At 55.7% G+C, this 23624-nt stretch overlaps 1 protein-coding gene across 4 annotated transcripts; it reads right to left on the bottom strand.

The window, feature by feature from the left end:
• Nucleotides 1-372: 372 nt before the first annotated feature.
• OAS3 (2'-5'-oligoadenylate synthetase 3) lies at nt 373-21793 on the bottom strand. 4 transcript variants are annotated; one of them, XM_045459352.1, is made up of 16 exons: nt 21777-21793; nt 17980-18262; nt 16213-16388; nt 14689-14927; nt 13481-13634; nt 12714-13058; nt 11075-11375; nt 10568-10743; nt 9501-9751; nt 8948-9092; nt 8047-8220; nt 6189-6474; nt 5015-5190; nt 4458-4696; nt 3547-3694; nt 373-3391 (listed from the first exon to the last, which is right to left on the bottom strand). In XM_045459352.1, the coding sequence occupies exons 2-16, from the start codon at nt 18137-18139 to the stop codon at nt 3380-3382; spliced, it is 2982 nt and encodes a 993-aa protein (XP_045315308.1). In that variant the 5' UTR covers nt 18140-18262; nt 21777-21793; the 3' UTR covers nt 373-3379. The 4 variants fall into 4 exon arrangements, with proteins under 4 accessions (XP_045315308.1, XP_045315306.1, XP_045315307.1 ...); XM_045459350.1 differs by lacking the exon at nt 21777-21793 and adding an exon at nt 21198-21571; XM_045459351.1 differs by lacking the exon at nt 21777-21793 and adding an exon at nt 21198-21571 and having other exon boundaries at nt 11075-11357.
• Between the last annotated feature and the right edge of the window lie 1831 nt (nt 21794-23624).

Below are 23624 nucleotides of genomic sequence, written 5' to 3'. Positions count from 1 at the left end.
TTTTAATTTTTTTTTTTTTCAATGTTTATTTATTTTTGGGACAGAGAGAGACAGAGCATGAACGGGGGAGGGGCAGAGAGAGAGGGAGACACAGAATCGGAAACAGGCTCCAGGCTCCGAGCCATCAGCCCAGAGCCTGATGCGGGGCTCGAACTCACAGACCGCGAGATCGTGACCTGGCTGAAGTCGGACGCTTAACCGACTGCGCCACCCAGGTGCCCCGGGACCAACACTTTTGATCAGAGTGCGGCCTCGAACAGCCGGGGTACAGAGTTTTTATAGCCGACCACATCGTTTATCATCACCTGGGAACAGAACAAAGAAATAGTTCCCAGATGAGGTGGAAACAGTTCCCGGATGGGGTGATTATTCTAGACTTTCTGCCGTTAAGTCCAGTTGATCTCCTTGACCCTGCCTCCGATGCTCTTTTCTTTGAACTTTTGTTTCCTTAATTGGTGAGGCCTAATTTACAAGAGTAAAGCCAGGCTGCTCTCTCTTAGCCTTCAGGTCAAAACAAAGCTGTTATTTCTCAAGCTATAGGTTAGCCCTACACCACAATTTAACCCTTACATCCTTAGGGTCATTACATGTAAGAAATCAACTTAAAATCGCCACCTATTAAGGGTGTGGCTAGATCAGGAAGCCCTCAAACGGGACAGTGGGGCTATGATGCCAATACTAGAGTGGCCGTTGTCAAGGATGCAGAATAAACCCGCGCCCTCCCCCTCCCCCTGCCCCTCAGGTCAGCCCGGACCAGGTGACAGGTCCTTCTCACCTCCAACCTACTGGAGCTACCCCATTTCTCACCATCTCACAATTATCCTAATTCAAGAGCCATTTTGGGGGGTGTGGGGTGCATAGAGTCCGCGTCATGACGATGGGAGTTATCGAATTGAGACCCTGCTGCTGGCCCCACCTGGGCCAAGAACCACCAGCTTGCAACGCCCAGGCCAGGTCCCCACCTGCTGCTGGACACGGGGTGGGACGGGTCCCTGCTGCCCACCGGTGTCAGCTCTGAGCCCCTGGAACCGCACCAACACAAAAGGTGTACCTTGGGGTCCTGCGAACCCCAGCCCCGGCTTCACAGTCAGTGAAGTGAGTTTAAGAAGGCTTTATTAACACCACGTGCCCTCAGTAGCAGTCCAGCTGCCAGAGCGAGTGGCACAGGGATGGGAGGCACCCACGCGGCCCCGGAATCCGGGGGCTCTGCCCCCGAGCCTCCGCCGCTGTGGCCCCAGCCGGAGCAGAGGGCCTGCTCTCTGGCACTTTCTAAGAATGGCATGGACAGGGGAAGGCTCTTCGCCACTCCCGGTCTGCATCCCCGCCATGGTGTATGTCCCCCCCCGGTTCCTATGTTGAAACCCCAATCCCGATGGGATGGTATGAGAAGGTGGGGGTCTGTGGGAGGTGGTGAGGTCTCGAGGGGGAGCCCTCACGAATGGGATCAGTGCCCTTGTTAGAAGAGTCCGGAGAGCTGGCCGGCTCTCTGCCATGTGAGGACACAAGAAGTTTGCAGCCTGGAAGGGGCTCTTCCCAGAACCCGACCGTGCTGACTTCCAGCCTCCAGAGCTGCCGGAAATACGTTGCCGTTGTTGATGAGCCACTCGGTCTGTGGTGCTTCATTACAGCAGCCCGAACGGACTCGGCGCCCGACCGGCAGTACCCAGCAGTGGGCCACGGAGAGTCAGGCCACCTGAGACACTCGGGGGGGGGGGCAGGGAGGGGATGCATGGTGGCTCCTTCCCCTCTGTCTCCTCCTGGTCCTCCCTCTGGGACGGCCCACCCTCTCACCTGCCCAACAGACATTCGCAGTTCACAGCGCATCTGCTGGGGATGCCGACCCGGACGCGGGCTGTCAGCACTGGGCATCCCTCCTTCCCTGCGCTGCAAGGAGTGGGAGGTGAACCATTCGCTTCCGATGGCCCTGTCGCCAGACTTCTGGCCGTAATTTCGACTGTGCTCCAGGAGGGAGACAGAAGGCATCTTCCTGCAGAGCTGGTGGCTGGCAAGTCCCGAGTGACACCCGTGGCTGCTGAAGCCCATATCCCGGGTCCGGCCCCAGCTAGGTGGGTGTGAGGCGGTGGCCTGGTGACAGGCAGGGGCAGCTTCCTGACCTCTGATTCAGCCACGGGGGTCTAACCTTGAGACCACCAGTCCCACGACGGTCCTTGCCTTCCGCTCCTCCCGACTGTCCAGGGACTTTGGATGGGATCCCTTCCTGCTAACGATTCCTGACTACTTCCTGTTTTCTGTGCTGAGCCTTGACTAAGAGGGACACAGCTGTTGGCCTGGAGGGCAGGAGCCCCGCCTGCAACTCACACGTGGATTTGCCTGGAGGGCGGAGGGAAGCAGGCTGAGCACTGTTGTTTGGGCACTGGCTCGCTCTGGGGATGGAGAATCCCACCGGCGATGTTCCAGCACATCAGGAGAGAAGACAGGAGCCCAGAAAAAAATTCAAGAAGGCAGACAGGGCGTGGTCTCAAGATGCGCGAAGGAGGTAGAAAACAAGGCTCCAGCAAAAAGGCATTCAGTCAGGGGTCCCATGAGAGGGACTGCATGGTACACACGTCCCCACGCCTTCTGTCTGTGGCAGACAAGACCGGCCCATCCGGGCAGGCTCTTCCTGCTGGTGGCCGAGCTCATAGAGCTGCTCAATAACACCGTTAGCCTGTGAGCCCATATTCCTGCCTTGGGGCCAGACATCGCTAATCAATCACAGCACTCGTGCCACCACGTTCCCCTACCGCATCCATGGCAGACATCACTAGTTGATGACATCACTCTTCCCAGATATGCATCCATTCTTTAGAGTCCTCCAGAACCCAGGGCTCCAGGCGGCCACTGCCAATGGCCTGTGGCTGACAAATGGCACGAAGACTGCCATCTCTGCGAAAGTCTCTGGGCTGGGGAAGGAGGAGAGGCCACTGGGCAGACAGGGATGGGCTTCAGCGGAAGATGTGAACCGGTGCGGACGGGCAGAGAAGGCAGGAAGGAGGAGGACATTCTCGGCAGGGTCGGGACGCAGTGTGGTACATGACAGTGGCTGTCTGAGAGTGGAGTCATGGCGGCGACAGGCCGCTGCCAGCCCACCGAGTCTGGTGCGCGGCTGCAGGAGGCAGGGGAGCAGGGGAGCCTTGTGGTAGCCAGTGCCCGTCTGACGCAAGGGGATATTTGATAAAACTCAGCTGGGCTGGGTACGCAGAGCAGGAGGAGGGCAGAGAGTGGGAAGGCAGGGATAGGAGTCGGGAGGCTGGACAGAGGAATCGAGGTCTCTCTGTCTCTCACAAGCACACACACACACGCACATCTGGCAGGTGACCCGAAGTCTCTCCACGCCAACGGCTGGTGCCATCCCTCCATCTGGTACAAATTCCGGCCTTCACACGGCAGCCTGGCGGAAGGTGACAGAAGAAGTTGGCTTGTCCTAACTTTCCTGGAGAAGCAGAGACCAAGGGACAGCTGGGACGTGGAGGCATGGGGGCCCCTCCCCTGAGCACACTGTCCCCAGGGAAGGGTGCGCCCTGCTGTGCCATACAGCTCTCTTACCGTCGCTGGCCATGGCTGGATGGGGGTGCCGTCCCTGCCCATGCAGCACAGGGCAGACATGCAGGCCACAGCTTCCTCGGCCAGCAGGTCCCAGCGGGCATTGTGGCCCAGGTTGCCCGTCGGGTCAGCTGGATCCAGGATGATGGGCCTGCAATCCCCATCAGGGTCAGTCCGATCCCTGGCAACATCTGGGTGCCCTTCTGTGGGACTGGTTGGACTATTCTCCTCCATCACCCAACACTCTGCACGGGCCCCTTCTCCCTTCTGTGTCCCGGGCAGACATTACTAATCAACCACCATGTTCGTTTGGGCTACTCTTACCCCTTCAGCATGGAGCAGGCATTGTTAATTAATCTCGGGACTCGTTCTACCACTCTCCCTTCCTACATCTGTGGTAGATGTCACCACGCCAGAGTCTTTCTCAACACATTGTTCTAAGTTGCCATCGCCCACTGACTGGAGATGCATCGTGAATTTGCGCAAGCGTCTCTGTTATCTTTGCGCCATTTCAGAGGGAGGCAAAATGCCAAAGAAGCAGACCTGCTCCTGTTACCCGGTGGGTTCCAGGTAGGGTTGGCGCATTTAACAAATATAAACAGAGGATGCCCAGTGAAATTTGAGCTCTGGAAAACCGTCAGTATGTCCCAAGGACCGCGTGGGGCACACACATACTAAAAAGTCACTCGTTCTTTTTCTGAAATTCAAACTTGACTTGCAGTCTTACATTTCACCTGGCAACCAGGGGACCAGGAAACGGAGTGCCTGTCCCTCAGGTGCTAAGGCTGTCCCTGTTAGAAAGGAGCTCCGTTCCAGGAAGAGGAGTTTGCTGTCCCTGCTCTGTGCCCTGCGGAAGTGGGAAGGGCGAGGGACCCCAGATCTGAGACACTGCAACACTGAGGGTGGGCCAGAACCTGGGCTTCTGAAGCTGCTGGCTCAGGAAGTCCCTGACAGTCTTGTCCCGGTTGTCGTAGTTGACGGTCCAGTAGACACAGAGCTCACGGTACCGGCTGACCAGCTCCAGGACGGTGCGGAAGCCTTGCGCCATGTTGAACTGGGGGTCCCGGCCGCCCTGCTCCCAGGCATGCACCGTCAGGAGCTCTAGCCCGTGCTGGGGGGGCAGGGAGCCTTTCCCCTTGGGCATCTTGTTGCACTGGGGAATAAAGGGAAAGTGTGGGTTCACACTGGCAGCGAAGAGGCACAGGAGGGACCCTTCCAGAGCTGGCAAGACCACCCCAAACCTTTACCGGGCACTTCCATGCGTCAGATGCCCGGCCACGCACTATGCCCTCATATGCTGCGATGTGGCAACACCAGCCCCAGTTCACCGATAAGCAAACCAAGGTCCCACAGCTATGAAATCTCTCTCCGGCCGCTCGGCCAACCCAGGGTCGCGCCCCGCCTCCTCCCAGGACAGTGCTCCGGGGCCCAGGCGGGGGGCGGGGGGACGGCCCCGTCCTCGTGGCCGAACCTGCTGGTACCAGTGCTTGACCAATCGGATCAGACTCTTCAGCTTGGTGGGGCGAGAGACGATGAAGTCCCTCTGCAGCTCCGTGAAACAGGTGGAGTACTCGCCCGCGTTGTTGTAGCTGTGGATGAGGTCGACGTAGACTTGAGACGTGGGCCTCCTGCCGGAGCTCAGCTGGCCTGGAGACAGGGAGGAGGCCACCGTCGGCTCGTTTCCCAGAACCCCCCTGGGGCCAACTGAGACGGGCCTTCCAGGATCTCCTACTTGGGCACCTCCCTCGCCGGGGGTCTGGACCCACGGCGGCGGGGAGGGGGCACAGGGGATCTTAGACGGAACACAGACGTGGCGTGACCCAGCCTTAAATCCCCGGTGAGAATCTCGCGGCCCTTCCTGCCCCCTTTCAACCCCTCCGGTTGGCCGTCAGCAAGAAGTCTCAGCTGGGAGCTGACACATCTTTAGCGGCTCCTGGACACTCGTTCAGCCCTCTCTAACAAAGGCAGAGCCTCGGTCTTAGAGCCTCCTGTAAGGAACAGGACCGTATCACTCTCCGGCTTCACCGCCCTTAAAGGCACTCCTTGACATTCAAGCGTGGATGAGTCCCTCCCTTGTTACTCGTTTCCCAAACCTCAGGAGCCAAGTACATTCCAATACACGGGACGTCCTCGCTCTGCGAACTTTCCAGTGCAAGCTCAGAACTGAATAGATGGAAAGGATCTGTGTTTGTTTTGTGCAGGGATGTACCCTTGGTGCCACGGAGAATGCTGGACACGTACTTGGTGCATGTGTTGAACGAACGGATGCTCCGGGTCTGTGGAAGGTGGAGAAGGTAGCACACAAATCCTCGAAGCTGGGAGTGCACGGAGACACTCGAATACAGTGTCAGGGGAAGACACTGCGGCTCAAGGCAGGGAATTCCCTTGCTCAAGGTCATCTGTCATGCTGAGACTAGGGCCCAGCCCAGGGCCACTGTTAGATCGCATAGAACTGTTGTATGAATTAGAAAAACGTGTCCTTTTCTCCAGACACCTTGCAGGAAAGTGGTGAGAAACACACATGTGTACAATGCCTGCCCTGTGAACATGTGTGGTCTGGTTGTGCAGTGCACAACCTCGACTGCTGTCCCTGGCAGCCCTGCCTCTGCTTTTCCCCTTCTCAGGAGTATGCTTGGGTACCTCACCTAAGGCGTTAAAGGCTGGCAGCACGTCAAAGTCCACGCTCTGATCCAGCATCGTCTGGGACATCAGAGAGAAGCTCAAAACGCGGGGATTCTCCCACTTGGGGATCTCGAACTTCACCTCGAACTGCATCTCCTGCTGACATGCCTCCAGCTGGGCTCGGATCTCTGAGATGATCTCAGCCCGCTTGTTTCCTTGTTCGGTGAACTGGCTGAAGCAGCTGAGGAACACCACTATATCAGCATCTGAGCGGCCTCGCAGAGCTGTGCCTTTGGCTAAAGAGCCACCCTGGGGAGGACACGGAGGCGGCTTGACCCTTGCAGGACTGCATGACGTCCTCCTGCTGGAGCCTGTGGGCCAGGAACTTGCTGTGTGACCTTGGGCAAGTCACCTAACCTCTCTGTCTTACCTCTTTAATATGCGGTTAAGACGTAGTATGGTTGCAAGAAAAAGGAATGTGCAAGATGTTAAGTTTAAACCCTTCAACAAATGCAAACGTTCTCATTCCATCAAGTTTGGGGGCTGGGAGGGATTTGAGAGATTTGTTTATTTTTTTGACCTGTGGTTCTCAAGCCTGCTTGTACCAGGAGAGCTTTAAAAACTTTCCAGTCGTGGGGCGCCTGGGTGGCGCAGTCGGTCAAGCGGCCGACTTCAGCCAGGTCACGATCTCGCGGTCCGTGAGTTCGAGCCCCGCGTCGGGCTCTGGGCTGATGGCTCGGAGCCTGGAGCCTGTTTCCGATTCTGTGTCTCCCTCTCTCTCTGCCCCTCCCCCGTTCATGCTCTGTCTCTCTCTGTCCCCAAAATAAATAAATGTTGAAAAAAAAAAAAATTAAAAAACAACAACAACAAAAAAAACCTGACTGATGTACATATGGCTCCTGTGGCCCTGTGGCTGTGATTTAATTGGCCTGGGAGGGGGACAGGGCATCAGTCTAATTTTGAAAAGTCACCTCGTGATTCTAAGTGAAGCCACGGTTGAAACCAGTGAGTCAGGTTATCATCTTTAAGTGTTATGGACAAAGAAGGTAAGGATCAGAGAGGGGAAGGTATTTGCCTGGGGCCACACAGCAAATCATCAGGCCTGGGACTTTTCATTGGCTGATTCTATGCTGATAATCTTCCAGAGCTAACCTGGGTCTCACTTGTGACTTCAGTTGTGGACCGAGGTTGTATCTGGTGCAGTGGATAATGTGACTTTTGATACACCCCCAGCATCCCTTCTACTTCGATGACCAGCACCCTGGTTTTCTTTGGGGGAATCGCTCCTCCCCCACAATTCAGGTCCACGTGGGACTGACTCAATAATATGAACCAGGCTTGGCCAGAGCATGGTGTCTCCCTAGCCCCAGTGATGAGTTTGGGGAGGGGTATATAACCCGAGTCAGGACAATAAGACTCAATTCCGAGACTCATTTGAATTTTGAGAAAAAGGAATCCCCCTTTCTGGAAGCTTAGAGATGCAAAGAACCATCACATGGAAAGGGCTTGTCCGAAACAGAGGACAGCAGAGCCAAGAGCTGGGATGAAAAGCTGAGTCCTGATGACCCCGCATGGGCTCCTGGATCTAGCTGTACCTGATGGCAGATCTACTCCAGGGCTTTCCATTTACATCAGCCAATATACTCCTTTCGTCCCTCCTTTTGAGTTGGCTGTCACAAGCGACCAGAAGAGATTTGTTGGACACCTCTGAGCCCTCCCGCCGCCACCCACCTACAACAACTGCGTTCTGGTTTCCCTTCTGTGTTTGGCCTTGTACCGCTTGTTGTTAAGGACCACAGAGGTGGGTCAGGCCTGGCCCTCGCCTGGGGGAGATCCCCAGCCTGCAGGGCCCTCCTTGCCCACGGCCCCCTGGGGACTTACCTTGACCACCTTGAGCACTTTGATGGGAGAATTCCGGAAGCAGTTTTCCCTCAGGAATGAGCAGATGGCATTGACGGCCTTGTTCACCTGAGCCAAGAACTGGCGGCTGGGCTGGAGAAATTCACTGATGAACTTGTCAAGGTCCCCAGCTGGTGTTTGGTAAAGGAGAGCAGGCTACAGAAAGAATCCAGGTAGCGCCGGCTCGAGCCAGGATTCCCTAGGAGCGCGCAGGCCCTGCCTCTTGCCAGTCTAGGAGGATGAGACTCCCGCTACCTCCCACAGCCCTTTTCTTTCTCAGCTGGTTGGCAGGTCTGTGTGGTAGCATCAGAAGGACCCGAGTTCACGTTCTGGTTCCACCGCCAACACGCAGCCTTGGTTTCACCATCTTTAAATGGGGGCAATAACAAGGCCCGTGCCTCACTGGATTGTCGTGAGCATCAAGCCCTGGTTATGAGATCCGGCTGACAAAAGCAAGGGCAATAGACTCATATCCCTTCGGGGGCTGGCTATCGCCTTAAGCAGGGGTCCCCTAGAAGCAGAGCCTGCGATGGGGGTGCTCGTACGTGGATTAATGGGGGGCAGTGCTTGCAGGAAAAGGGGAGTGAGGGAAGCAGGAGAAGGAGCTAAGCAAGGCTCCAGCTCGAGAAAGCTTTCTCTCGATCCCACGGGGAACTCTGGACTCGGAATTGCATCACAGAGCGGGTCTTGCCTTAAAAACGAGGGTGGGCTTTTTGTCCCCCGTGTCACTGAAGCGCTGGCTGGGACAGAACGACAGGTGTCTCAGCTGTAAGCTGGCAGAAACACACACTCCTGGCAGCTGGGGAATGCGCGCACCGGCAGGGAAAGGGGGTCTGGAAGGGGGCACCAATGGCATCCGCCGCCCCGGGGGCTCCCCTCTTACCATCACATCCCAGGGCTGCACAGACGTCCCCTGTCTATTCCTAAAGCAGGCCTGTGTCTCCAGAGCTGCTGCTTCCTGGGCCAACAGCTCCCAGCTGCCCTGGCCCACATTCCAGGTGGGGTCAGCAGGATCCAGGAGCAGGGGCCTGGGGGGCAGAGTGGATGGGCAGGCAGGTGGGGAAGGTGGGAATCAGTGAAGAGCAGGGGGGTGGGAGGGACCAGGAAAGGGTGTCGGGGCTGGGGAGAAGGAGAAGAGTGTCAGGACCTTAGGGCTGGCCCAGTCTGTCCCAAGCACAGTAGGGTTCCCACCTGGCTGCCTCAGTCAGGTATTGGGTGAGCCCTTCATTTCAGAAATGATATTTTATTGTGTTAATGAACGTGGCTCTGGCTTCTTTGGGGGCTCCCTGTGTCCATGCTTCTTCAGCAAAGAGTCCAGAGCGAGGAGTGGGGTTGAGGCACCCAGATCCCAGCCTGGATCCCTCCTGGATGCAGTGACTCCAGTGGGGGGGGGGGGGGGAGAAGAAAGGACGATGCAGTGCATCGTGGGTCTGCACCTGGGTTTCTGAAGCTGGCCAAGAAGGTATGTTCTGATAGCTGGGTCCTCAAAGCTGTAGTTGACCGTCCAGTAGACACAAAGCTGCTGGTGCTGCTGGACAAGCCCTAGGACCGTCTTGAGGCCTTCAGCCGTGTTGAAAGAATCGTTCCTGCAGCCCTGCTCCCAGGCGAAGATGGTCAGGAGCTCCAGGGCATAGACTGGGGGCAGGGAGGCACAGGCTGGCTGCTGTCCTCTGTTCCGAGCTGCGACCTAGGTCACCCAAGGCCAATCAAAGAATGAGTGGAGTTGAGTACCCAAGATGTGCCAAGCATGGCCCTATGTACTTGGAGAGGGAGGGGAATATAAAAAATAAAGCCCTTTTCATTTTACAGGACAAAATGAAACCCTTTTTATTTTACAGGTGGACACACAGAGGTCTGGGAACGGGCGTGGGTAGTGACTTGTCCAAGGTCACACAGCGAGGCTAAGAATCTCAGACTTGATCTTTGCCTAGAGTCTCTCCATCAAGGGTGTACGGGACGGTTGTACAGGAATGGGGGCTGCGATATATTCAGCTTGGTATCCCAACATCTGACACAATCGTGACGTTAGTGGCAGTGGGTGCTCAGTAGATGTTTGCTGAATGAGTACACGAATGCGAGTGCATTCAGATGAGTGTTTTCGGTGAAGGAGCTCTGGAGGAAGCTCGGGGTTTATTTAGTACACCTTGCACACAAGACAGTGATGGTGGAACAGCATAAGCTAGGGCTTGGGGGTGGGCAAGAACAGGAAATCCATTAGCAGCGTGGGGAGTGAAGGGAAACAGATGAGCTAGAGGTGGATGGTGAACCCCAACTACAAGAAACGGGCATTCGGAGCTTGACGGACAAAGAGATTTTCTTTCAGCCAGGGACTTCCGGTCTGTACCGGAAATGGAGGATGGAGGCGGTGGACCTTCTACTTGGGATGGCCAATAAGAAGTGAAGGAAGGGAGATGGCTGCCTGGGGGAGGCGCTGATTGGCTGAGGCAGTTGCCATGACAGCAGCTACTTCCTGGGAGGAGGGAGGCGGGTATGGAGGCCTCACCTGGTAATACCAGTGCTTCACGAGCAGGATCAGGTTCTTCAGCTTGGGTGGGCGAGTGTTCACGAAGTTCCTCCTCAGCTCTGCGAAGCAGGCCACGTGCTCGCCCCCCTGGCAGCCCCTGTCGAGGAGGCTGGAGTAGATCTGGGGCTCAGGTCTGGCGCCCGCACAGAGCTGCCCTGCGAAATGTGAAGTACTCTGCGTGCCTAGCTCTAACGAAGACAGCAGCATGTCCCCACCCAGCCACTCCCCAGCCTTTATTAATATTTTAACGTTAATTACATAGCATAGCACTGCAACCCATAATATACAGTCTACGACATGGAAGAGCAATCAGAACTTTTCTTTTTTTTTTTTTTAAGCACCAAATACGTGCTGGGTGCTTTTCAGTAATTTTCGCTCATCCACCCAATAACTCCGCAAGGTGGGTGATCTCGACCCCAGGCAAGCTGTGTAGCATAGCGGGCGAGGGAATTGGTCTCCAAGGCACAGGCTGGAGGCAGCCCTCACCCGCGGCATCAAAGACGGGCAGCAGGCTCACGTCCATCCAGCTTCCTGGGGCCCGGGACACCAGCTGGAACTGTAAAGCCTCGGGCACGGTCTGCTCAGAAAAACGGAGGCTCAGGCCGGGGACTGGGTCTTGCCACCAGGATTCCAGCTGTGCCCGCATCTCATCAAGGATCTCCAGGCGGCGGGCCCTTTGGTCCCCGTAGTCCTCGAAGCAGTTGAGGAAGATGACGAGTTCGGCATCACCGTAGCCCCTCAGGTCTGTGCCCCGGCCAAATGAGCCCCCCTGCAGAGGATGGGGCGTCTGAGACCCGTGACTGTCCCTGAGCTCAGGAGTCAGACTATGACCCCACCCGCTGTACCCCCACTGCAGTCCCAACACTACTCTGTCGCTGGTGTCGGGTCTGGGGACACCGTGACAGAGGTGGGCTGCACAAGCCCCGTGACCTCTGACTCTTAGAAGCCTGGCAGAGTCAGATTATGTCCGCCTGCACCTGCCTTCTGACCCTCGGGGCCTGCGCAAAGTCAGACCAACATGTAGCAACAGAAAATGGGAGGTGCGGTGAAGGGGGCAGGGATTAATGATTTTAGCCGAACATCCGCAGCACCTATTGACTGCCCATCTGGACCACACATGGCACGTTGAGGTCCCGGGGCCAAATGGGGCCTGTGGATGTGCTCTGCTGGCCTGCTTCCATCCATCCATCCGTTTATTGGGCACTCACATGTGGCAAGGTATGGGAGTACATAAAAGTTACCTGTTCTCCTGGAACTTACATTCTAGCAGGGGGAGAGGAGGGAGGGACAGTCAGCAAACAACAGCTCCCAGAAGCGCTAAGGGTTGTGTGCAGGCAAATAAAGCAGTAAGGGGACGGGGTGGGGCTGTGGAAGGGAGGTTGCAGTTGTGAACTGAGCAATCAGGCCTCCATGAGACTCTAGAGGGCTGGGACCCTAGACTTAAAGGAGAGTGGGGGAAGCCAAGTGGATGGGGCGGGGGGTGGGGTGGTGAGGGATTCCAGAAAGAGAAACCAGCCAGTGCGGACTCTGGCCGGTGAGGTCAAGAAGCAGCCAGGAGGCCAGTGTGGAGTAAGTGAAGTTCTGAGAAAGACCAGGGCCAGATTCTATGGGCCTCGAAGCCACTGTGCTCTGTGAACCCGGGGAGGGTTTTGAGCACAAAGGAGGCGTGCTCTGTTAGTGGTTTAAAAAACTATCATTAAAAAAGATCCCCCCCTGGGGCGCCTGGGTGGCGCAGTCGGTTAAGCGTCCGACTTCAGCCAGGTCACGATCTCGCGGTCCGTGAGTTTGAGCCCCGCGTCGGGCTCTGGGCTGATGGCTCAGAGCCTGGAGCCTGTTTCCGATTCTGTGTCTCCCTCTCTCTCTGCCCCTCCCCTGTTCATGCTCTGTCTCTCTCTGTCCCAAAAATAAATAAACGTTGAAAAAAAAAAAAATTAAAAAAAAAAAAAAAAAAAAAAAAAAGATCCCCCCCAAAAAGCTGGTACTTAGATACATACCTCCGGCCAGCAAACTGCCCCTCCACGGATGCCCACTTGCCCTGCCCGCCCTCAGCCGCGCTGTGGTTCTTCCCCCTCCTCGCTGTGGTGCCCCAGGAGGGTCCCATCGGCGTCCCCACCCACCAACTTACCTTGCTGACTGTGGACGCCCTGTAGAAACGCTTCTCGCAGAGGCAATGCAAGATGACATCGATGGCCTTGCTGACCTGCTTCTGGAACTGGGGGTTCGGTTTCAGATGGTCCTGGATGAAGCGGTCCAGGTCCTTGGTGCTGATGCGTGACAGATCCAAGGCCGTCCCCAGAGTACAGGGGGTGGTGCTGGCTGTCCCTGAGGGGCCGGGAGCTGGGCGTGAGGGCTGCCTGCTCCCTGCACTTGGGTCCATGGCATCGAGACTGCTGCTCTCCTCCGGGGTCCTCTGGGCAGGGTCTCGCTGGATGGGGTGGTCCAAACCTGAGCACCCAGGACGTGGAAGGCCCTGGAAGTTTGTTGAAGGAGCTGTCTTACAAGCGAAGAGGCTTCTCCCTCCCTTCTCTCGCCAGCCCCCTCCCATTGTATGGTCAGTGTGACTGAGACTCAGAGAGAGAAAGCGAGAGGGTCACCGCTAGCCCCTAAGGCGCCTTCGTGCAGATTAGATAGAGGCGCCCTTCCAGACGGGATAAATTATAAAAAGGTCCCCGGTGCCGGGCGGACACAGCGCGGTAAGCAGATGATAACAGCGCCACCGGAAAGGTTCCTCCAAGCAGGCTCAGCTTGGTGATCAGGTTGTGTTACATGCCTGCAGCCCCCACTTTTCAAGCCTGTCCCACACCCCAGGGCCCCAGCACACAGCAGATGCTCAGGAAACACCGAGTACACGAATTGGGTGCGTAACAAGGATCCTGGGAGCCCCTCACTCACGGGCCCCTCCCAGGGCTGCACAGCGCCCCCCGCCGCCTGCAGAAAACACGGGTGCTCATAGCAAGACTCTGCCTCTCGGGCCAGTAGATCCCAGTGCCACGCTGCTCCGTTCCCCACGTCCCACGTGGGGTCAGCCGGGTCCAGGATCACGGGCCTGCAAATTCAGAGGGACAAGAAGGTTCTGGTTAGCGAGACGGTCAGGATCAGGGGCTCCGAGGTCAAGCAGGCCTGGCTCCAATTCCAGCTCTTCTCCTTTCCAGCTGTGTGACCTAGGGCGGATGACTTACCTTCTCTGAGCCTCAGTTACCTTGCGGCGGGGGGGGGCGGGCTGCTGTGGAGATTACATCAGAGTCATGATCCTCCACTCTGCACATTAGAATCATCAGACAGGAGGATCCGCCCCCAGGGACCCAGAGTTACCCCCGCGACCAAGCAGTTTCATTCCCACGTGTCTCTCTAACGGTGCGGGCACACCGAAATGCGCGTACAGGGCTGTTTAGAACAGCCTCATGGTAACAGCCCCAGAGTGGAAACCACCAAACCGTCCATGAGGAACAGGACGGAAAGCATATTGTGATAAATGCACACGATGCAAGTACTCTGCTCGGCAACAGAACGCAATAAGCAACAGTAAGAACGCCCCACCGTTGGTGGTCTTTTCACAGGTGGGTTCACTTTATAGAAAGGCATCAAAATGTGCCCTTGGTACCTGTATGCTACGTGTCGCATAAAATGTTCACATGTAAAATACGTTCACGCAAAAATCTTTTTTTTTTTAAAGGTTTACTTATTTTTGAGAGACAGAGAGAGAGAGGGCCGGGGGGGGGGGGAGCGCTAGCAGGGGGAGGGACAGAGAGAGAAGGGGAGACACAGAATCCCAAGCAGGCTCCAGGCTCCGAGCTGTCCGCACAGAGCCCGAGACGTGGGTTTCCAGCTCACAAACGGAGAGATCATGACCTGAGCCGAAGGTGTCGCTTAACGTACTGAGCCACCCAGGTGCCCCTAGAAAAATCTTTTTAAAAACGCCCCCTAGTGACTGTCATCTCCCTCTGGGGCTGAATCCACTGAATTAGTAAGCGCACAGCGTGTGGCTTCGGCCCCCCGCGCAGGCCTCCGGGAGAGGAGGCCTGTTGAATCATTGATCATTGTTAATTATCTCCTGCGGCCCAAGCCCCGGAGAGCGGGGACAGGGCGGTGATGCGAGGTACCTGGGTCTCTCGAGCTGGCACCACAAGAACCACCTGACCGCAGGGTCCTCGAAGCCGTAGTTGAGGGTCCAGAAAACACACAGGTGCTGATACTGACAGATCAGGCCCAGGACGGTGCGGAGGCCTTGGGCCAGGCTGAAGGCCTCCTTCCCACAGCCCTGCTCCCAGGCGAAGATGGTCAGCAGCTCCAGGGCATAGGCTGGAGGCAGCTCCTCCCTCCTCACCTCCCCCTGGCACACCTGTAAGAGGGGAAGGGAAGGGGAAAGAGAGCGCTCCCTGGAGAACTTCCCCGGAGCTCTCAGTCTGGGGGGTGCAGAGACCGCCCACCGGGACGCAGGCGAAGCCTGAGATGCCGTGTTCCAGGAACAACCTGCCGCGTCTCATCTGCCCTCGCTCCTGGGGCTTCGGCCAAGCCTCGGGCGTATGCGACGCGAGCCTCTGGGATTGGGGAGCAGTCAGAGAGAGGCCGGCGGGTGGGCAGTGCGAGGCTGCTGCTCATCCTCCAAATGAGCGAATGGCAGAACTTTCCAGGGCCACACAGCGAGTCGTTGGCTGAACGAGATCCGGAATCCAGGATCTCCTCCCCCCAGACTTGCTTTATGATGAGTGGTCCACCAGAAAGACCAAGCCTTGTGCCCAAAGATCTTGGGGGGGAGGGGGCCTGTTCCCTCATCTCCAGGCACAGGCTGGGCACCCCTTCTTCAATACACAACAGTCTGTCGACAAATATGAATGTTTCGGGGGTGGGGGTCATTCCTGAGGCCGAGGCGGGAAGCGTATAAAACTCCGCGTTACTTCATACCATAGATAAAATATTCCAGAGAGTTCAAAGTCCTGAACCCATATGAAAAGAAAACTTTAGAACCTTCTGGAAGGAAATATGGGAGAAGAATTTTAGAAAGGATAGGGGCGCCTGGGTGGCTCAGTCGGTGAAGCGCCCGACTTCGGCTCAGGTCACGATCTCGCGGTTCGTGAGTTCGAGCCCCACGTCGGGCTCTGTGCTGACAGCTCAGAGCCTGGAGCCTGCTTCGGATTCTGTGTCTCCCTCTCTCTCTCTGCCCCTCCCCCGCTCAAGCTCTGTCTCTGTCTCTCTCAAAAATAAATAAACATTAAAAAAAATTAAGAAAAAAGTCAGGATAGGCAAAGCCTACTTACACAAGATGCACCAAGTACAAATCACACACAAAAAAGATGAACACACCTGATTACATTAAAATCCCGACATTTTCCGTGACAAAAGACCTAAGAACAAAACGGAAGTCCCAGCCTCATCCAGGGAGAACAGACTGCATTATGTTAACTCAGTAAGAATTAGCACCCAGAATATGTAAAGAGCTCCAACAAACCAACAAGGAGAAAACAGCTAGCCCAGAAGAAAATAATAAACCAATGACATGAACAGGCATATCTCCCTAAAGAGAAACACGAGTGGCCACGGAACATAAGAAAATATTCTCGCCATTGCGAAATCACAAATTCCAACAGTCCTATGCCTGGGGCGAGGACCCTCCGAAGCCACCTTACCTGGCGGAACCAGTGCTTCACCAGCAGGATCAGGTTCTTCAGCTTGGCCGGGCGAACGTTCACGAAGTTCCTCCGCAGCTCCGCGAAGCAGGCCGCGTGCTCGCCCCCCTGGCAGCCGCTGTCGAGGAGGCGGGAGTAGATCTGGGGCTTGAGTCTGACATCGGAACTGAGCTGTCCTGTGGGAGTGAAGTGCTGTGCGTCAGGAAGGGTTCCGAGGCACAGGACGGAGAGCCGGGGGCGGGGAGGAGGGCAGTTTGGTGGAGGCGGGTATCCACGAGCATGGGGGCTGGAGGATGAGGAAGAGAGCCTGGAGCTTCTCAGGGGGCAGGGAGGAAAGCTCTAGACCAGAAGGAAGAGCCCCTTCCTTCCAAATGGCCAGGCAGCCCCCAGGGCCCGGCTGCATTCCAAGCCAGCTACAAAGGAAGGATGCTTCCAGCTGAATCAGGAGTACCTAGAACCTGGTAGTTCTTCCCTCCCTGCGGTTCCCTCAGGCAGAACAAAAATGCCACTGCACATACCTTTAATTGGTGCCAGAGGGGAAAGGCACGGTGCTGGGGAAACCGTAAGGCAAAGGATTCTGAGCCCTTGGCAGTGATAATATTTTTTTAGTGCTTGCGACACTAAAGTTGCACACCGAGTGCCGCGTCTCCCCACCAAAACCCCACCGGGCAACTTGCCTTCACTTCATCTTACAGCTGCGGACACTGAGGCACAGAGAAATTCAGGGCTCTGCCCCCGGTCACAGAGCTGGCAAGTGACGGACACAGGACTGGAAGTTAAAGCTGGCTGCCTTTGCGGCGTGGGCCTTTCCCGCCACCGCTTCCTGTGGGCCTGGCCTGGGAAAAGGAAACGCGCTCCATAATTTCCCAGGTTCCCCCGACATCGCTTGCTTGCTGTGCGGCTTTGGGTGAGTTACCGTCCATCTCTGTGCCTCAGTGCCCCTCTTAGGAAAAGGGAAGACAAGACAGTACAGACCTCATAGGTTTGTTCTGAGGAATTAATGAGATGAAATAGGTCAAGTGCTTGTTGGAGTCGAGCACTGAGTAAGCAGTAGCTATTATGATTAGTATACGTGTACCGAGCGTGGGAGAGTGTGGCTGTCCGTCAGGACGTCGTAACCTGGATAAGTTCAAGAGAGCTGTCTCCCAGGACATCATGGTTAATAAGAAGAACACTGATAATGGGAAATAGTAATAATAATAATAATAATAATAATAATAGAAAGAAGGACAGCAAGCACTCATACAGCCCCATCATGTGTCAAGTTCATCACAGGTTTTCACGCACACGGTCTTTCCAAACACTCTGCAAGATGGATTGCTACGGTCCCATTATTATTAACCTCATTTTACAGATGTGGGCACAGGGGCACATTATATATACTATATTATAAATCAAGCATGGATACACTATCAAGGGGAGTGCAAAAATCATATTAATGCCTTTAAGATGAAATACAAGATTTTGCAGAATGCTGGCCTTGTCCCCAAGCCCCCTGAGGCCAGGTGGCTGTGCCTTCCCCCTGGGGTATTTCTGGAAGGGCCGAGCAGCACTGTTCTCGGCAGTGGCTGAAGGAACGTCTCCCCAGCTGATCCAGGAGGAACCGGGCTTTCTTGGCCCACACTCAATGCGTGTAGTCAGGAAACAAGAGCCCAGAGAGGGATGCCCAGGCCACACAGCAGGCTGGTGGCAGGGTTAGGACTGGAAGCCCGGTCCTACTCCTAAGGATCTTGCCCCTGACCCTGGAATGGGTCAGGCACCCCTCACCCAGAGCGTCGAAGGCGGGCACCAGGCTGACATCCATCCAGTTTTCGAGGTCCGTGGATGCCAGTCGGAACCGTAGGACCCTGGCCGCGTCCTGCTTGGGAAACTCAAAGCACAGACCGGGGATGGGTTTCTGCCACCAGGATTCTAGCAGGCCCCGCATCTCGTTGAGGATCTCTGCACGGCGAACGCCCTGGTCCTCGTAGCTCTTGAAGCAGTTGAGGAAGAGGACAAGTTCGGAATCACAGCCACCCCTCAGAGCTGTGCCCCGGCCAGAGGAGCCTCCCTGTGAAGCAAAAAACAATTCAGAATTCTGCACTCTTAGATTCTGGTGACCGAGTGGGCTGGTAGGCAACCTGAGCAAACCACGCCGGCTCTGGGGGGAGATGGTGGCCACACAGCCCCTGGCATGTGAAGCCATGCAGAAATGCAGGCCAAGGAAAGCCAGGCCTGAGTTTTCAAGAAAGGCATGTTTTATTTGTAAATCCATATATCTCTAAGTGTTGGCCACTGACTTCAAAAAGCTTTTGTTAATTTATAATTTAAAAAAAAAAGTTTTTTTAGGGGCGCCTAGGTGGTTCAGTAGGTTAAGTGTCTGACTTCAGCTCAGGTCATGATCTCACGGTTTGTGGGTTCAAGCCCCGCATCAGGCTCTCCGCTGTCAGCACAGAACCTGCTTCGGATCCCCCGTCTCCCTCTCTCTCTGCCCCTCCGCCCCTCTCTTTCCCTCTCAAACATAAACAAACATTGAACAAAAGCTTTAATTCAAAATGCTGGCGAAACAAATTCTGCTTTGCAGAACACATGTTCTCGGCTTTTGCCTGGGATCAGTTCAAAACCATGATATGACTTGCTGAATGTCCGGGACCTTTCTGACGGGCGTTTCTTTCTGCAAAGCTGTCAGCGAAGGACCTGCGAAGGAAACTCCCATGACGAGAGTCTCTACCCTGTGCCTGGAGCTCTGTCAAATGTCTGACACCTGTAATCTCACTTCCAGGCAGTCCCTGTGATGTGGTTACACGCGGTTACATGAGCCTCGGGGCTGTGAAGTGAGTTAACGCAGCCTGGAAAAGCCAAGAACCACATTAGCCTTCCAGAGGGCATCTCCCCCACCGAGCTGGGATGGCAAATTATCCCAATGGCATCCCAGGTTTTTGTTTTTTGTTTTTTTGTTTTTTTTTACTGCCAGCTCCTCACATGGGGGGGGGGTGCCAACAAAGGGGGAACAGGGCGGAGCACGGAGGAATATTGTAAACCGAGCATTTCCTGCCTGTTTTCACTTGATCATCTCACGGAAGCTCCCTAACAAGCCTGAGAGGAAGATACTGTTACTGCTCCCACTTTACAAACCAGGAGATGAGGAAACGAAAGTGCAGAGAGGTTGCTCACCGACACCTGCCTCAGAGAAGGCACCGTACTTGGAACCTGGGAGGTCAGCTCAGAAGACTGGGCTCCAAGCCTACATTCTTCCCGCACCCCTCCCCATCGATGAATTCCCTTAAAAATACTTTTTTTATGGTGCACATTTCTAAACCTACACAAAAGAAGAGCGGGCTTTTAAGGAAGTCTGTTGCCACATGTGCTTCATGTATGTTTTTATTTTAGAAAATTTTTTGATGTTTACTTATTTTTGAGAGAGAGAGAGAGAGAGCATGAGCAGGGGAGGGGCAGCGAGAGAGGAAGACACGGGATCCAAAGCAGGCTCCAGGCTCTGAGCTGTCAGCACGGAGCCCGATGCGGGACTTGAACCCACAAACTGTGAGATCATGACCTGAGACTTAACCAGAGACACCCAGGCGCCCCATCTCCTTCTGGGATTTTTAAAGAAATTTCAGCCTTTGGCCACGCCACCGGGAGACATTTTTGGTGGTCACAGCTGGGGCAGGAGAGCCCCTTCTTGTTGGCCCTGGGCAGGGGTGGGGGAGGGGAGAGGGCGGTCCTTCTGACAGGACTACAGAGGTCAGCCACCCCTTCTTTGCGTTCTGGTCCAACTAGAAGCCCCAGGCTCATCTTGCACATTATTCCAGCCCTGGAACTGGCCATTCTCCAAGGAGTCCTTTCCGCAGGGAGCAGCATCGGAAGACTGGAAAGGTAGCTCATGGCCCTATACCCACCTTACCACTGCCTCCTTCAAAGCTTTGAATGATCCGAAGGCCATAAGCTAAAGTCAACCACAAGAACTGTCCCAGGCTTTCCAAGAAAGCTGAAGATTGCCAGAGCTTTAGAGACTCTTAAACTATTGCTCCAAAGAAATTCGTCCTTTCCACCTCAAAGGCAGAAATCTGCCTCCACGTTTCCCAGGCTGCAAGCCTCTCCTTCTTTCCCACCTCCCAAGCTAAGACTCAGCCCCAGGAAACCACCAGCTGCTCTGGGGCTGTCCCTTGCCCTGTGTCTCCATCCCTTCCCTGAGAAGCTCCAAGTCCCCTCTACCCCAGCCAAGTTCCTTCGTCGCAGCTCTAGAGCCCCTGAGTTAGTGCTGAGGACACAGAAGCCGATGCCTGTCTCCTGCCTGAGCCTGTGGGCATCCTGAGGTCACAGCGGCAGGAAGGCATTTAAATGACAAAACGTGGCCTGGGGCAGTGGCTCACCCACCCCCAGTCCCAGTTTCCCCAGTCGTAAAACAGGGGTAATAATCCCTACCTGGTTGAATGTGAGGATTCAGCGGGATGACTCATTTAATGAGACAATGTTCATTGTTATTGGGCGGTTTCGCAGTAAATTAGGCTCCGTGGCTATTGGAGAAATACTAGGGTTTCTGCATCTTTAGGGTCAGGCACGGTGTGAGGACTGGAGTCTGTTTGGACTGGGTAAACGACTGAGTGAGTGAGCGAATGAACGAATGAATGACTGAATGGAGGCAGCCTGTAAGAGCACAGATGCAAGAATCAGACGACCTGGCTTTGAACCTTGCCGGGCCTCTTACAAGCTTTGGACACATCATTTCGTCGCTCCGTGCCTCAGTTTCCCATGCGTCGGGTGCGGTTAATAGTACCCACTTGGCCGGGCTGTGGTGTGCAGTGTATTTTCAGGGCACTTAGATCAGCGCTGGCGCACCGCAAGCGTGCCTCCAATGTGTCAAAGAAATGAATGGAAAGAGCTGATACAAACCGTCCGCGGCCGCATCGCCCGCGGCAATGGGCTGTTCCTGTTTACAGGTGAGCTCTCCCCCCTGCCCCTGCCCCTGCCCCTGCCCCTTCCCCTGCCCCCTGCGCGGCGCCTACCTTGGCGATTTTCAGCACCCTCCAAGGCTGGGCAGCAGCGCGGCCCCCGCGCTCCCGCAGGAAGCCCCCCAGGGCGCCCAGGGCGCGCCGCGCAGCCCCCATGAATTCGGCGGACGGCTGCAGTCTGCGGGCCACCAGGTTGTCCAGCGCGGCGGCGGGGGTGCGGTACACGTCCATGTCCACGGCCGGCTGCCCTCCCGCGCGGTCCGCGCGCGCTCCCCGCTGCCCGCAGCGCCCCGACCTGGGCTCTGCGCCGGGCGGGAGGGCAGGGGGTGGGGCTGCCGCCCCAGCCTCCCCGCCGCCGCGCCCCGCGTCCCTGCTCCCCAGCCTCGCAGGCATTCCGCCTCTCTCCCGCTTTCGGTTTCGGTTTCGTTTCTCTCCAGCAGCTCTGGGCTCTCGCACCCATTTCCGGGTTCCCTTCCCAGCCGAGTTTCGTTTTTTCGGCCTCCCGGCTCCCAGCACTGGGTCCGCCTTCCCTGCAGCCACCCGCTCCCCCCCCCCCCCCCCAGCTCCGATGCACTGAACACGCCTGAACAAAAAGCCTCGGCAGCAGCGGGTCCACAGAGCGCCGTCACGTACCCTGGAAGCATTGAAGAAACGTGCAGGATTTACACGCGAGGACACGGTCACGCCTGGTGGCCTGGAGGAGGTTCACCCAGAGAGCACCCCGCTTGCTCTCTGCCTGAAGGGGGCGTTCTGAACACCGCTAGTAATGGAGGACCCTTTGCACAACGCTTGTCCCTCGCTGCTTTACACGTCCAACCGTCGCGTTCCATCCTCCCGACAGCCAGGCGCTGTTATCACCACACCCGTTTGATGGACGGAGTTAAGGTACAGAGAATCTAGGCACCTCGGCCAAGGTCACATACGTAGCTGGAAAATTGTCAGACTGGATTCGAACCCAGCACACGCTCTCAGTAATGCGCTGTGTTCTTACAGGAGCTCCTGTTCTTACAGGAGTATAAAAATAATTTACACGTTTAATGCAATTCCAAAATGTTTAGAATCCCAATTTTTAAAACTTCAGACATACTCTGAAGTCCTGCCTGGAAGAAGAATTCTTTTAAAAAGGAGAAACAGGGAAGGAAGATCAGTATACCATGGCATCTCACGCAACGTTACATAGCAAGGTGTTATAAAGCTGCCAGTTAGATCCCTTTGGGACGGGCGCAAAACTAGGCGGAGAGTAAGCAGAGGGGAGACCTGAAGCTACCAGGGGTTTCTATCTTCACACCTGTCCTCGACCTTTCTGGCGGGTTCGCTGTGGCTCCTCTACCCAGAGGACCAGGTGGTGAGCTCTTTCCCAGGCTCCGCCCATGCCACCGTCCAACCCCTCCTCCCTATCCCACTCAAAAATTCTTTAGTCCTCTGTCCCAGACGCTCAGGGATCCAGCAGTCACTCTGTCTTGGGTAGCAATGAATGTGAACAAGGACTTTCTGAAGTCTGCCTTAACCTCTAGGAAATAGATGGGGTCGGAGGGTGAACTGCAGAGCTCGTAGCGAACCAGAGGAAGAGAGGGCAGGCTACTGGGGTGGACACCTGGTTTTCTACTTCGGGTAGCGAGCGCCACATCCCTGGGAGGTATTCAGTTGTAGGAAGACGCCCATTTTGTACGTTTGATATTGTGGAGGGGATTCAAGCCCGGTGCCCTCAGCCATCAGGTCGTGCTTTCAAGCTCTCCTATTAATCAGTCGTCTCCCTGACTCACCGGTCACTTTAGAAATCCTCCATTTGTCAGGGCGCCTGAGTGGCTCAGTCGGTTGAGTGTCCGACTTCAGCTTAGGTCATGATCTCACAGTTCGTGGGTTCGAGCCCCGCGTCGGGCTCTGTGCTGACAGCTTCGGATTCTGTGTCTCCCTCTCCCTCTGCCCCTTCCCTGTGCGCGCTCTCTCTCTCTCTCTCTCTCTCTCAACAAATAAATAAATAAACATTCATGTAAAAAAGAAAGAAATCCTCCACTTGAGATAGTATGCTGAACGCACATTTGAGATCCCACCAAAATGACAGCAAAGATATGTTAAAAGTGTCCTGCAACTCAACAGGTGGGAAATCAAGAAAGATCACCGTTCAGGGACCAGGACAGCTGAGGTATGTTGAGGAGGGAGAAAGGGAAGGGTCAAGACTGGATGAAGACGGGGGACCGATCACGTACACAAGCTGTCAACTGCCGCCCTAGGCTCTAGAAATCACAGGGCAGAGGTAAACACATTGGATCATGCTGCCGGAGGCTAAGTAGAGGCCCCGCGGGTGAACTGGGGTCTGTGGGACGCCCGAGACAGATGTGGGGCTGGAGGAAGTAGGCCGTGTTGGCCTGAAACACGGGAGGGAGAAAGTGCTTCTGCAGGGCAGGAAGGGCTCTGAGCAGCTCGGGGGAGGGGCCCTGACGTGTCACAGACACAGGGGTGTGCAGGGAGAGCTTCGTGTCG

The sequence above is a fragment of the Leopardus geoffroyi genome, chromosome D3 (assembly GCF_018350155.1).
Source record: "Leopardus geoffroyi isolate Oge1 chromosome D3, O.geoffroyi_Oge1_pat1.0, whole genome shotgun sequence".
Lineage (NCBI taxonomy): Eukaryota > Metazoa > Chordata > Mammalia > Carnivora > Felidae > Leopardus > Leopardus geoffroyi.
This window is presented reverse-complemented; position numbering and strand designations above follow the sequence as displayed.

Coding starts and splice junctions, on each gene's coding strand:
- OAS3 (XM_045459350.1), bottom strand. CDS start 21,536: ATGCCTGCGAGGCTGGGGAGCAGGGACGCGGGGCGCGGCGGCGGGGAG. Junction 10,744..11,074: donor GCCCGTCTTTGATGCCGCGG/GTGAGGGCTGCC, acceptor CACATTTCGCAG/GGCAGCTCTGTGCGGGCGCC. Junction 6,475..8,046: donor AAGTGCTCAAGGTGGTCAAG/GTAAGTCCCCAG, acceptor TGTCCTCCCCAG/GGTGGCTCTTTAGCCAAAGG.